We start from the raw sequence: 13,161 nt of genomic DNA on the forward strand, positions 1-13,161 counted from the left end.
TCATCATCAAACACCAATGACTTGTACATATGGGTACAGTCATTTTAGACACTTCCAAACCTGTTGCAACAGAGATGGAAATACAATTTTTAAATACATGAATTATGTTTCCATCTTTGTTGCCACAGCTTTGGAAGTGCCTTTTTCTGTTCTAAAGAAGGGGGTGTCCCAATACTTTTTGTACAAGTCATTGGTGTTTGGTGATGAGTTTTCTGCAGACAAGTCAAGTTCTTCCACACTGACAATTAATCATTTCTTTTTGAACCTTGCCTTATACACAGAGGCATTGTCATGTTAGAATAGAAAAGGGTCCTGTCCAAACTGTTGCTATAAAATTAGAAGCACACAATTGCCTAGAATATCATTATATGCTTAAACATTAAGATTTGTACTCATGGAAATTACTAAAGTAGTCAAACCTGTTCATTAGAGTATATATACATTTAAAGCTTATTTTCAGATCTTTTAATCTTAGTCTTGCTGATCCTACTTTTTCCTCAAATGTTTTTCCCCTATCTCACCTGTTCTTTTCCAGACTTTCAGGATCAAGCCTCCTATGTGCATAACTAAAGACGACGCAGACTTCTTCCTCGCTGTGTTCAATCAGGCAGTGCAAAACTACATGGAGAGAAGATAAGACATGCAGAACATGATGAAGACACACTGGCTCATATTTCATCTGGAGAATTATACGGTCACACTTTATCTTAAGGTCCAATTCTGGCCATTAACAAACCATTAACTATGACTTTTGCCACAATAAACTCCTAATTTGCTGCTTATTAATAGTTAGTAATGTAGTTGTTAAGTTTAGGTATCAAGTAGGATTAGGGATATAGAATATGGCCATGTAGATTATAAGCACTAATAAACAGCCAATATGTTAATAAGGCATGCTCATAAGTAACTAGTTGATATTGAGAATTGGTCCCTTTACTAAAGTGTTAACATTTATACATTACATAACAGGTCTGCGCAGTTCATCTAAAAACCACCAAAGGCAACAAACACAATTTCACACTCACATTCCTTAATGTATGAGAGCGATATGTCAAGAGCGCTTCTTATCGAGCCTCCTCTCGCTTCACTTGAGTACACTATATTTTTCAGAAACCTAGCACTTTCACAAGGTATTTATAAGCGCTTGAGCTTTGTCTCTGTGGCCTAGCTGACCATCTAAGACCAGATCTTTTACTGGGACCAGTTTTACTCTCAAAATCATTTTGGAGACTGACTTATCAAACACTTTAATTTGCTGCTTATTAATAGTTAGTAATGTAGTTGTTAAGTTTAGGTATCAAGTAGGATTAGGGATATAGAATATGGCCATGTAGATTATAAGCACTAATAAACAGCCAATATGTTAATAAGGCATGCTCATAAGTAACTAGTTGATATTGAGAATTGGTCCCTTTACTAAAGTGTTAACATTTATACATTACATAACAGGTCTGCGCAGTTCATCTAAAAACCACCAAAGGCAACAAACACAATTTCACACTCACATTCCTTAATGTATGAGAGCGATATGTCAAGAGCGCTTCTTATCGAGCCTCCTCTCGCTTCACTTGAGTACACTATATTTTTCAGAAACCTAGCACTTTCACAAGGTATTTATAAGCGCTTGAGCTTTGTCTCTGTGGCCTAGCTGACCATCTAAGACCAGATCTTTTACTGGGACCAGTTTTACTCTCAAAATCATTTTGGAGACTGACTTATCAAACACTTTAATTAAAAGAAGTGTTGTAGAAAAACATGAATAATACTAGTCATGTTACTGTCATGTAATAAAGTATACTAATCCAAGAATCAGTAAAGTCAAACAAAATTAGTTGGTACAAAATTATTTTAGTATCTAACAATACAGCATGATATACTTGCTATAACAGGTTTGTGTTGTTTTACAGGTACAGCTACATCCATTGATTTTATACATTATAAATAAAACGACGCATAAAAACAAAAAATCTGGTTCAAACTATCTTTTAAATTTGGTAATTGTCTTTAGTGCTGAAAAATATAACAAATATTGTTTCTTGCAATGCTAAATAAAGACTAAAGCACATTTGTAGAATTTACATTGTAACTGTGGCTTTTTAAATGTATTTTAACAGCAGGGCTGCATTTACAGTAAAACGGCACTTTAATAAATACATAAATGTGTTTGGAGAGGAATTAAATTCAAACCTGACCCAGTTCAAATGGCATTCATAGTCTGTACAATTAAGGCAAGCAAGGTCACTTTTATAATAAATAAATCTGTTGATCCTTAAAACGTCATGTGAAGATATGGATATTTTTGTCCTGTAAAGAAAGCAACTGTATATTAAATAAGCATCCAGTGTTTTTCCTGGTCCTTTTTGAGATCCTTTCCTGGAAATCCCATGGTATTGTTTTGCATAACACTAAGCCGTTTTATACCGCAGCTGACCCATTACGCGTGGTGCAATAAAAATATTTGAATGTTTAGCTTTTACCCTTTTCACAATTTTAAACCCATCGGTCTTATTACTAAAAATAACACTGTTGTGAAATTTTGCGGTTCATAGCGCATTTCTCCTAATGAACCGTTCCATGTTCCAAAACATTTCCAGTAAAATGGAAGCTCTTTGAAATATTGTCAAAAGCAAGTTCAAAACATCCAGTGGAGTTTTATTCCTCACGAAGCCTTTTAAAGGTTACCAGTCTGGAATGGTGACTATGAAAACGCAACTAAACCTGACATAAAATGTTCCATCTTTAGTAGCAAGATCATTATTTTTAATCTCCTAAAAACGAAACAAAACATGCACGGCCTACTCAAAAATATCCAAGTCTCATTTGCCTACAGAAGAGCTCTGAGGCACCAGATTACACATCAATGATGGTGGGAATAAATGGCAGTTCTAGGGAAATCTTTTGGCATATGGCGCGTTACAAAAGAAATGTCAGCCCATGGGGCACAAATTCATTCTTTTAGGGACAGAAATACACACGCTTCCTGATGCACAACTGCATATCAAGCTGTAAAACAACAGCAGAGGTTTTGTTTTCTTGGACAAATGTACATCAGTGTGCAAATGTGTTTCAAAAGTGCCTCTTGGTTATCTGTTCTTCCTGGCATCCTTCTTTTTCTTGCACGTTTGGGCAGTGTTACTGGAGGAGAGGGCGGTGGCGTGGCCCGTGGTCTTCAGGTGATCGAAAAGTTTGTTCCTGGTGGCAAATTCATACTGACAGGTCACACAGCGCAGGTTGACTTCCTTCTATAAAGAGCAGACCAAAAAAAAAGTTAGATTAAACGTAGCTACCACGTGTCATTTTGGAGAGCGAAAACTGACTCTGAAGTAAAACTGCAGGATTTGAATTGCAAAAAAAAATTTGACTCCAATTTAAATGTGATTTAGCACAATTTGGCCAACATTTTGTGATCATATATCAATTTAACTATAATATAATAATAAGTAGTAGTAGTAGTAGTATTACAAAATAAAATATTATTTTAAAAAGAAGCTTTCCTTTTGTGCTTGTTTGTAGGATTGCATGATTTGTCTGGTGTTTTTCAGTTTTATATCAATATGGCTTAAAAACAATAATTGTTATTATTAAAATTAAATAATATATAAAAAATAATAAAACAAGAAACATTACTATTATAATATTTCACTGTAAAACAAATAATAATAGAAAAATATAATTTATTTTACATTAAACTGTTAAAAACTGCTTGTTTGTAGGATTGCACGATTTGTCTGATGTTTTTGAATTTTATATCAATAGGGCTTAAAATTATTATTATTAAAATTATATAAAATATAAAAATTACTACAACAGGAAACATTACTATTATAATATTTCACTGTAAAATAATAAAAAATATATATATATAAAATAGAAAAATATAATTTCTTTTACATTAAACTTAAAAAAACAAAAAAAACAACAACAAAACAATACTACTTACTTTCTTACTTTCTTCATTTTCAAATATTAAACCATCAAACTTTTGCACGTTAAAAAGCCACCCAAACTGTAGAGCAGAGATGGAGTTAAATCGCAGTCTTTGCGTTTTTTTATAATCACACTGAGCCATATTGCAATTTCAGATATATTTTGATTAATCATACAGCCCTACTCCAAATTATGTAATTGCTAAAAATGAATGCACAATGCCTTTTTAAAATCAACAGTCTGGATTTTCAATTATACTACAGTTTACATGTTTATTTCAATATATAATGTGTAAACTACTTCATTACACCAATCAGAATGAATAAAGCTGTTGTATAGCGCATATTACTCAATTATAGCCGTTATAGGAAATCACATTATTAAGTCATATGAAGTTGTTTATGTCTAGATGAGGATTATAAAAGAGCTGTAACATCATAAAGGAGTGGCTGTTTGCTCACATGTACAAACATATGCTAACAAAAGTACAGTACACACCTCTTGTGCAACTTCCACACCTCCGTGTGGTTTACTGTTCTTCTTACAGTCTTTTCCACCTTTCTTCTCTTTTGTCTTTGCAGCGCTGTAAAGGGTGACATTAAGAGTTAATCTCAGTTGATATCAATATACAGAGGACTTTACCCACAATGCAAGAGTTTAAACACTTTACAAGAGTTTCAAACCAGTGGATTGTTAAAAAGACATTTAAGAGATACCTTTTTTGGTTTGTGGGTTCACATTCCTCTGGTTTTAGTTTCTCATCTGGGTCCTCAGAGGGGACAGGGGCGTCCTCGTTGTTGCCCGAGTCAGGCGGAGGTGCGGGACGCTCTTCTGTGGACTGTGGGACTGTGCTGTCAATCTCCGGATCTTCTGGAAGATTCTACAGAACAACCGCATTAGAAAATACAATTTTATTGGATAAAAGATCACTTTAAATTAAAATACATCAGGGGTTTGGAGGTTAGATTTCATTTACTTACATTTACATTTTTCTGCTGCCGTTTCTTTTTCTTCTGCCTTTTAGATAATCTGTAATCAAAAGAACCAATCAGTGGACAGGATTAGCTAACAATGCGCCAACAATCCCTCTAGATGCTCTTATCCTTATGTATTAAAGTCGATATGAAAAACTTGCAAAGTTTAATCATTTTAAATCATTAAAATGTTTGAAATATCATTAAGCAATGACATTGTCATCTTATATTTATGTTTACATTATTCATTTTACAATAATATTTTAATAATGTTCACAATAAACATTTTAGACATCATAAAGTATTGTGAAATACTGTAAAAGTTGCAAAGCAAACAAATTCCAATCAAAGAGGACATCGCAAGTGCTGACAGGCATGCTTTACTTTTGTCTTGGGGTGTCATCGAGTTCATCATCATCATCATCCTCTTCCTCCTCTCTCTCGGCAGAGCTGTGACTCAGTGACTTGTCTTCCTCCTCCAGCTGTTGCCGTAGCAATGCCACCATCTCTCTGTGTTTCTTAGACTTCTCATGGTTTTTCATACTGATGTCCGCAAGTGCTGACAGGCATGTTTTACTTTTGTCTCGGGGTGTCATCGAGTTCATCATCATCATCCTCTTCCTCCTCTCTCTCGGCAGAGCTGTGACTCAGTGACTTGTCTTCCTCCTCCAGCTGTTGCCGTAGCAATGCCACCATCTCTCTGTGTTTCTTAGACTTCTCATGGTTTTTCATACTGATGTGTGAGGAAAAAAAATTATACTGCTGCATTAAATACATGTAATGCAAGTCATCTAGCGTGAAAACATGCTGTGCATTTGAGATTATGTAAAAACATGCTAACTAGAAAAACACATCTATGAACAAATACATGTTTGTTTTAACATTTAAACATCTACATTAATTTAGCTTATCAGATCATTAGTATTATATACACTACTTTTCAAAAGTTTGGGGTCAGCAAGATTTTTATTTTTTTTTGTGGAAGAAATTAATAGTTTTATTTAGCAAGAATGCATAAACTGATCACAAACTGGTTACAAAAGATTTCTATTTCTTCTGAACTTCCTATTCATCAAATAATACAGAAAAAATGTATCATGGTTTTCAACGTTAAAAGTATGAAAGCCTATTTCTGCTACTGGAAATTTTTTTTAAAAAAAGGTAATTGCGACTTTCTCACAATTCTGAATTTTTTTACCGCAATTGTGAGTTTACATCTCGTAATTCTGACGTTTTTCTCAGAATTGCGTGATATAAACCTGAAGTTGTGAGTTATAAAGTCAATATTGCATGATAAAAACTCGCAATTCTGAGAAATAAAGTTAAAAATAAAGATTCTGAGAAATAAAGTAAAAATGTTTTTTTACAGAATTGCAATTTTATATCTCGCAGTTGTGAGTTTCGCAATTCAGACTTTTTTTCTTGCAGTTCTGACTTTTGCACGTTTGTATTACGCAATGTAAACTCACAATTATGACAAAGAAAGCCCGAATTGTGAGATAAGACGCAATTACTTCAGCAGCAAATCAGCATATTTGAATGATTTCTGAAGGATCAGACATTGTGACAAAGAGGACTGGAGTAATGATGATGAAAATTCAGCTTTACATCACAAGAATAAATTACATCTTAAAATGTATTAAAATTGAAAAGTTCTTTGAAATTATAATAATATTATTATTTCACAATATTACTGTTTGGACTTAATTTTTTATTTGGTGAGCCTTTAAAAAGAGACTTTAAAAACCCTGACCTCAAACTGTAAAACGGTAGTGTAAATACTGTATATATACTTTAGAAATGTAAAGCAGCTCCGGATCTGAACTGAAGCGCTATATAACTTAAAATGTTTTTCAATGACCTAAAATTTTGAAATCTACAAAGTGAAATTAAATATTTATTTGTGAAGTGATGGAGGGTGAGCATGGAAAGTTTCAGTGCAGTGTATGTGGGTGCTCTATTCACTCACGCTTTATCGGATTTGAAAGATTTGTCACAGGCAGGACAGTACAGGTCATCATAATAGTCGTTCATTTCCGCGGCCCCATCTGCCTGCACCACATCTGACAAAAGTCAAACAGCGGTAAGATATGTGTGCAGTCCATTACTCACAAATGTTTACAGTATAATTGAGGAATTTTTCATGACTTGGTGATGCACTGTGAGTCACTACATTTACGTATGAATCACAGATGATTGCTCTGACTCGTCCTCACTATTTATAGTGACCTCAACAAGTGTTTGCACACTGATGTCACACGTAAAATATCTGAATGTCACTGTATAGATATAAATATAACAAAACAACTTCAACAGAATTCGTTTTGTGACATGCTGTGCTTAAAAAACTGCTAGCAATATCGTAAATATAGGTTTTGGTTATGTTTTTAACCCTTCTGAACATTTTTCAGTCTCAAAATCATCTAATGTGCACTGAACCTTTGACTGGCCCCTGAACCTCTGACCTCCTCTACCCAGAATCCAGTCAAGTATATGTGTACGTGACATCAAACTCACCTCCCCTGTCCACATTTGCCGTCTCCTGCCCGTTTTCCACCTCCTCCTCTTCACTTTCTGATGCGTCACCGAACTCTTGACCGTACTGTGCTTCCATCTGCTGAAGTTCTTTCTCCAGCTCTGACATGGCGGCCCAACTCTGTTCTTTATAGTCTTCCGCCTGCCTAACGGCACACAATCAACATTTAAATAACTGTAATATATTTTATTACAGCAACAATGTATATAATTATATATTTTTAAATATTACATATAATATATTTAATATTAACAACATTTATGTATTAAATTTAATATGAAATATATTTACATGCATTTAATACATCATTAAAACACATTAACAAAATAATAGAAGTGTGTGTGTGTGTGTGTGTATATATATCACATATTTTATATTTAATAAAAAGTAGTATATATACAAAATGTATATATTAAGTTTAAGTATACAAGTTTATCCAAAGAATTACCATGATTTCTCCAAATTTTAGGTTCCTGTTTGTTTCATTTCTGAATAAGGACTTTTAAAAACCCGCCAAAATAAATGTTTGCCGATTTTAGGTTTGAAAATGTTGAAAATTCATATATAAAAAAAAAACAATTTATAAAATAAAAAAATAAAAGAAAGAAACAAGTCAGAAAGAAAAAAAATGTAAATATTAACATTGTATTTTTATATTAGTATTGTATTTTTAGGCATACTACAAAATAGTTGTATTTTTATTTAATGCTCATTTTTTATTTTAAAACATAATATTTATTATTTTTATTTATTATTTTTAAAATAACCTCATTAAATAAAGCGGAATTATATTATTTTTATCTATTAATTCTATGAATTACTTTTTATGATTTATTATGTATATATTAATTTGTTATCATTTATATATTATTAATATATTTATTTATTTTATATATTTAAATTTTAAAAACTCTGTTATATTTCCAGGTTTCTATTTAAATATAATAATCTATCTATATATAAATATAAAACAAATATACAGTGGGTACGGAAAGTATTCAGACCCCCTTAAATTTTTCACTCTTTGTTATATTGCAGCCATTTGCTAAAATCATTTAAGTTATTTTTTTTTCCTCATTAATGTACACACAGCACCCCATATTGACAGAAATTGTATTTTTATTTAATGCTCATTTTTTATTTTAAAACATAATATTTATTATTTTTATTTATTATTTTTAAAATAACCTCATTAAATAAAGCGGAATTATATTATTTTTATCTATTAATTCTATGAATTACTTTTTATGATTTATTATGTATATATTAATTTGTTATCATTTATATATTATTAATATATTTATTTATTTTATATATTTAAATTTTAAAAACTCTGTTATATTTCCAGGTTTCTATTTAAATATAATAATGGAGTCTGAATAAAATATAAAAAAAATATATATCACATTTTAACTGTTGCATGAAAAAATATATCACCCAGTTATGTCTAATCTTACTCACTTTGCTTGGTGGAGCTTCTGTTTTCTCCTCAGTTCTTCAACTTTTTTGGCCTTCTCTGCATTCTGCTCTTCCACCAGCTTCTTATGAGCCTGAACGCGCTTGTCGCGTTTTCGGACGAAGGCCACTAGTTGGCGCACCAGCTCGCTGTGCTCTTTCCTGGCCTTGTCCCTGGTTTTCTTGTTCTCTTTCTCCATGGCTCTCTTCTCCCAGCGGTTGGAGGCCTGTCGCGTGTCGTACTCCTCTTTCCATGCAAAGTTTTTGCGTGTACAGAAGCTCTGCCAGTAGCCATAGAATAAATGCACCACCTGAGAAACAAATAAAGATAATTATTTAGGGGAAACACAGACAAATGTAATAATACTATACAACTAGATTTTATGTATAGACTTCTTGGATGCTTCTTCCTTTTAACAAGATGAAGAGATTTTAGTGGGCTTATACACTCATCCTCGGTTCATCTGCTTCTTGCAAGCCTCCACTGACGGCAAACACTCCAAAACATCCATTAGGTAAAGTGCAAGTACGAGCCACACCAGAATGGGAAACGGTTAAGATCATTTAAGATCCCTCAGGCCTAACTGGAGTGGGATGAACCTCAATGTTCAGACTCTGGAGATGCTGGATCCCTTGAACCAAATGTGAAGCTTTCCACTCTTTTAGCTAACAATCTGAAAAATGTTTTCAGAAATGAAAGAGTGCCATCCTGCTACCTGTAGTAGCTGAAAGAAGTATTTATAGATGGAATACTTTTATGTTCCATTTATCTAACAAGCTAATTATCCACAGTCTCATTTGGCTGTAAGGTCTAAAATGCACTAGAACTCTGATGCCATGTTTTAATACTCAAGTATTCCATCTTCATGGTATAAATACATATCTCTTTAATAAACACAATGCATACTCTCCTATCATCTCAAAATCTATAACAAATTGATAACTACTGAGTTTGTTTTGGTTTTTTTGGTTCATCAACCAGCTCTTAGAGTCCATACATTTATTCTGTCTAAAGATTTGTTTCATTTTCTAGGGAATTAAATGATTCTGGTTCACTAAAAAGAACAGTTCAGAAGTCTGTAAGATTTTTTTATATGTATTCTTAAAAGAAGTCTCTTAAGTCTGACCAAAGCTCAATCTATTTGATGAAAATGACAGTAAAAGAATAATATGAATTTTAAGCAGCCATTACTCCAGTCTTCAGAGTCACAGTTTTGTTTTGTTTTTTCAATATTGACAACAGTTGTGCTTTATATTTTTGTGGAAAACTGTACTGTATGTTTCAGTGTCTACATACAGTGTCATAGTCACTCTGAGAGTCTCCAAATGAGGGAAACACGTCCTCCTCCTCTTCCTCATCTTTACTGTGCTCCATCTCCTCCTTTACGATAGTCTCAAACACATTCCTGTATACAGTGTAAAAGCCCTACAGAGAAAAAAAGAGAAAGAGTTTGCACTATTAAAACACAGAATACATGCATTTCCACAATAAACTGTCGGAATCTTTCCAAACATGAAAAGAATTTTCAACATAAACTTCTACTGCCCTCCAGCGGTACAGGATGGTACAACAGACAGATATAGCTATGTAAAGATAATACAAGACATAATAAATCAACATTAATAAATCAAAAATATACATAGAATATATAATATGAAATAAAATCTCTCATTTAGTTACAGATAAAATGCAATGGTAAAAGACATCTGTCTGACATATTTCACGCATTTAGAAGTGAACACCGATGAAAAACAAGAACATGTCTGATATGAGCGCACACGTGAATGTGTGGCTACTGGCTGACAAAAAATGAATTTTAAATATTCACCTTTTCGTCATCTCCGTAACCTGAGTAGCAGATGACAGTGAAGAACTGCAAGAGATCAATGCTGTCATCCTGGTACTCTCCGCTGACACCCCCTTTCAGCAGCGCCTCTTGGTGGTTATCATACCTTAAAACAAAAGTAACAGCCATATTAACATAAATAAATATTATAATAATTATTATTATAAAAATTAAATTAAATTAAATAAATATTAATGGGATTATATCAAAGGCTGTAATAGTAATTTTAGTCTAAAAAAGGCCAAATACTGAGTAGTATTATTGGTATTTTTAAAACATTACATAAATTACCCCCCCAAAAAAATTTGTAAGTGTTTTCTATGTGTGCCAGAAAACAAGTCATTTTTTATTTTTAAATGCGTAATAACAAATAACTACAGAAATAATTATTGTTCATTTGCAATAAAAGCTGGGATTTATATAGAAAAAATGGCTATAAATTCCCTTTAACTGGAAAGCAATGACATACGCTGCAAAGTATACACTTTGAAATGTATATTAATATAATAATATTATTCATATTAGTATTACTGATCTGTTTACAATTTTCAACCCATTCCTGATGCATCCAATACTAATACAAGTCCACAGTTTTGATGAATCCTAATTTTTGTTACACAGCTAGAACATGTAGGTCAGTAGATTTAGCAACAACAACAACATTCAATACATCTGTCAATCCAAGCCCATATGCCATTTTTCCACTGAACACAAAAGAAGAATTTTGAAGAAGCTCTTTTGTACAACAACAGTGGCCACTTCTGTCACGCTCAAAAAAAAAATACCACAAAGGTATCCATACCACCATATGGGAAATAGCTAAATTCACCTTCTTCTTTTAAATGGAAAAAATAACTGCAATATCAGTTTGGAATGACATGAGGATGAGAAAAAGGGTAAACTACTCATTTAAACAGCACCCCCATAAGCCATGAGGTTGATTTTCATACAACTGAATTTCTGCAAACTTTTTGTTTTCATGGGAATTTTAGGTGTCCTTCCAAAAATGACACCTGATAATCAAGTAAAGAGTCCATATAATTAAAACCTATACTATGCATTGCACACCAAAATATACATGAAAAACATTCCAGAACTTAATATTCCAACTAAAAAAAATGTCACACAATATGTACATACAGTGCAACAGATATTTTGTAATTCTTTATTTACTTGTGTTTAATTACTACAAACATGCCTTGCAATTTCTCAGTCCCAGACAATATAATTGCGCTATAATAAACCGATTTGTATTCTGGATCATGATTCTGGAGGGCAAGAAACAGAATTATTATTATTGTTCTTCATTTTTTAACGTTACATTTTGATACTTTGAATATGTGAATGAGATTTGAGAACACTTAATAACTTAATATTTGGTCTGTTTCATAAAACTATGACTTCATAAAAATCTGAGTATAGCCCACATGTCTTCAATATAAAGATTGGCATGAAAAATCACTATCCACTTTTAGGCTATATCAATAACAATGGTTTACATGTTTTGCAAAAAACGTATCATGTTGTGGAAGAAAATATAGCTTCGCAACATCACAGCAGTGAATAAAATATTCATTTTCGGAAAGAAACCATCATTTTTAAGCATGTTCACACAGGGCAGGTAACATAAACAAAGCCTTAAGTAAAATCTCATTAATTTTGAACTGAGCTACATATATTTTCAGATATGGCGAACGCAGTTGTTGTTCATTGGAGATCTTACCAGGCTCTCTCCTGTGGATCACTCAGAACATCATACGCAGCCTGAATAAGTTTAAACTCCTCTGCAGCCTCCTCGGCGTTATCCAAGTTCTTGTCTAAAATCAAAATAAATAAAAAATATGAGCTGCATTATAACATAATTTCATGGTTAAACTAATGTTAGTCCTATAACCAACAGCAATTGACAGATCATCACTGAGGAATCGTAAAAAACAGGCGACACCAACAGCCTTATTTATTAACATAGGACAATAACATCTATGAATTATCAAAGAGATCAGATGAAATCAAATACCTGGATGCCATTTCAAGGCTAATTTCCTATAAGCCTTTTTCAGGTCGTCGTCCGATGCGTCTCTTTTAACGCCCAACACCTCATAGTGACACTTCATCCTGGTCTGGGCTTAATGGAGATCCTACAAAAACTGAAAAGGCTGTGTTTTGAAAACAACTGTCATTAACTAACGTTACAGTACACACGAAATGTCATCAATGTGCCCACGTGGATCACAAAACTAAAACTACAACAGCGCTAACCTAACATTACACTAAATATAATACATACAATACTATAATTAAGCAACTAATCGCGTTTATTCATCAACTTCTTGAACAGTTGACATTTTCAATCGATATAAGAATCGGCGCGAAGCCGGTGTCGTGTGTGTGTGTAGCGGCGGCGCATGAAATTGATGTCACA

General features: G+C 32.9%; 2 protein-coding genes across 4 annotated transcripts in view; one reads left to right on the forward strand and one right to left on the reverse strand.

Moving 5' to 3' along the window:
• The window catches only part of LOC107739667 (alanine--glyoxylate aminotransferase 2, mitochondrial-like), a 14,366-nt gene extending 13,603 nt beyond the window's left edge, over positions 1-763 (forward strand). Inside the window, exon 14 of the mRNA XM_016551841.1 lies at positions 536-763. Coding sequence (XP_016407327.1) covers positions 536-637 — 102 coding nt within the window. The 3' untranslated portion in view covers positions 638-763. The remainder of the gene's footprint in view (positions 1-535) is intronic.
• A 786-nt stretch (positions 764-1,549) lies between these two features.
• Positions 1,550-13,155, reverse strand: LOC107739666 (dnaJ homolog subfamily C member 21-like). 3 transcript variants are annotated; one of them, XM_016551838.1, is made up of 13 exons: positions 13,027-13,155; positions 12,757-12,886; positions 12,463-12,556; positions 10,722-10,845; positions 10,190-10,318; positions 8,899-9,203; positions 7,419-7,582; positions 6,871-6,964; positions 5,479-5,634; positions 4,908-4,956; positions 4,644-4,807; positions 4,426-4,510; positions 1,550-3,242 (listed from the first exon to the last, which is right to left on the reverse strand). In XM_016551838.1, exons 2-13 carry the CDS (start codon positions 12,851-12,853, stop codon positions 3,084-3,086), a joined length of 1,620 nt encoding a protein of 539 aa, XP_016407324.1. In that variant the 5' UTR covers positions 12,854-12,886; positions 13,027-13,155; the 3' UTR covers positions 1,550-3,083. The 3 variants fall into 3 exon arrangements, with proteins under 3 accessions (XP_016407324.1, XP_016407325.1, XP_016407323.1); XM_016551839.1 differs by lacking the exon at positions 5,479-5,634 and adding an exon at positions 5,286-5,444 and having other exon boundaries at positions 12,757-13,155; XM_016551837.1 differs by having other exon boundaries at positions 12,757-13,155.
• Positions 13,156-13,161: the final 6 nt, after the last annotated feature.

Source organism: Sinocyclocheilus rhinocerous, unplaced genomic scaffold (assembly GCF_001515625.1).
Source record: "Sinocyclocheilus rhinocerous isolate Xijiao unplaced genomic scaffold, SAMN03320098_v1.1 scaffold585, whole genome shotgun sequence".
NCBI lineage: Eukaryota > Metazoa > Chordata > Actinopteri > Cypriniformes > Cyprinidae > Sinocyclocheilus > Sinocyclocheilus rhinocerous.

Excerpts from the sequence above, each read along its gene's own strand:
- LOC107739666 (XM_016551839.1), bottom strand. The coding sequence starts at position 12,853 with ATGAAGTGTCACTATGAGGTGTTGGGCGTTAAAAGAGACGCATCGGAC. Across the intron at positions 10,846-12,462 it reads GATCCACAGGAGAGAGCCTG|GTATGATAACCACCAAGAGG; the intron begins GTAAGATCTCCA and ends TTTTGTTTTAAG. Across the intron at positions 6,965-7,418 it reads GGCAAATGTGGACAGGGGAG|ATGTGGTGCAGGCAGATGGG; the intron begins GTGAGTTTGATG and ends GACTTTTGTCAG.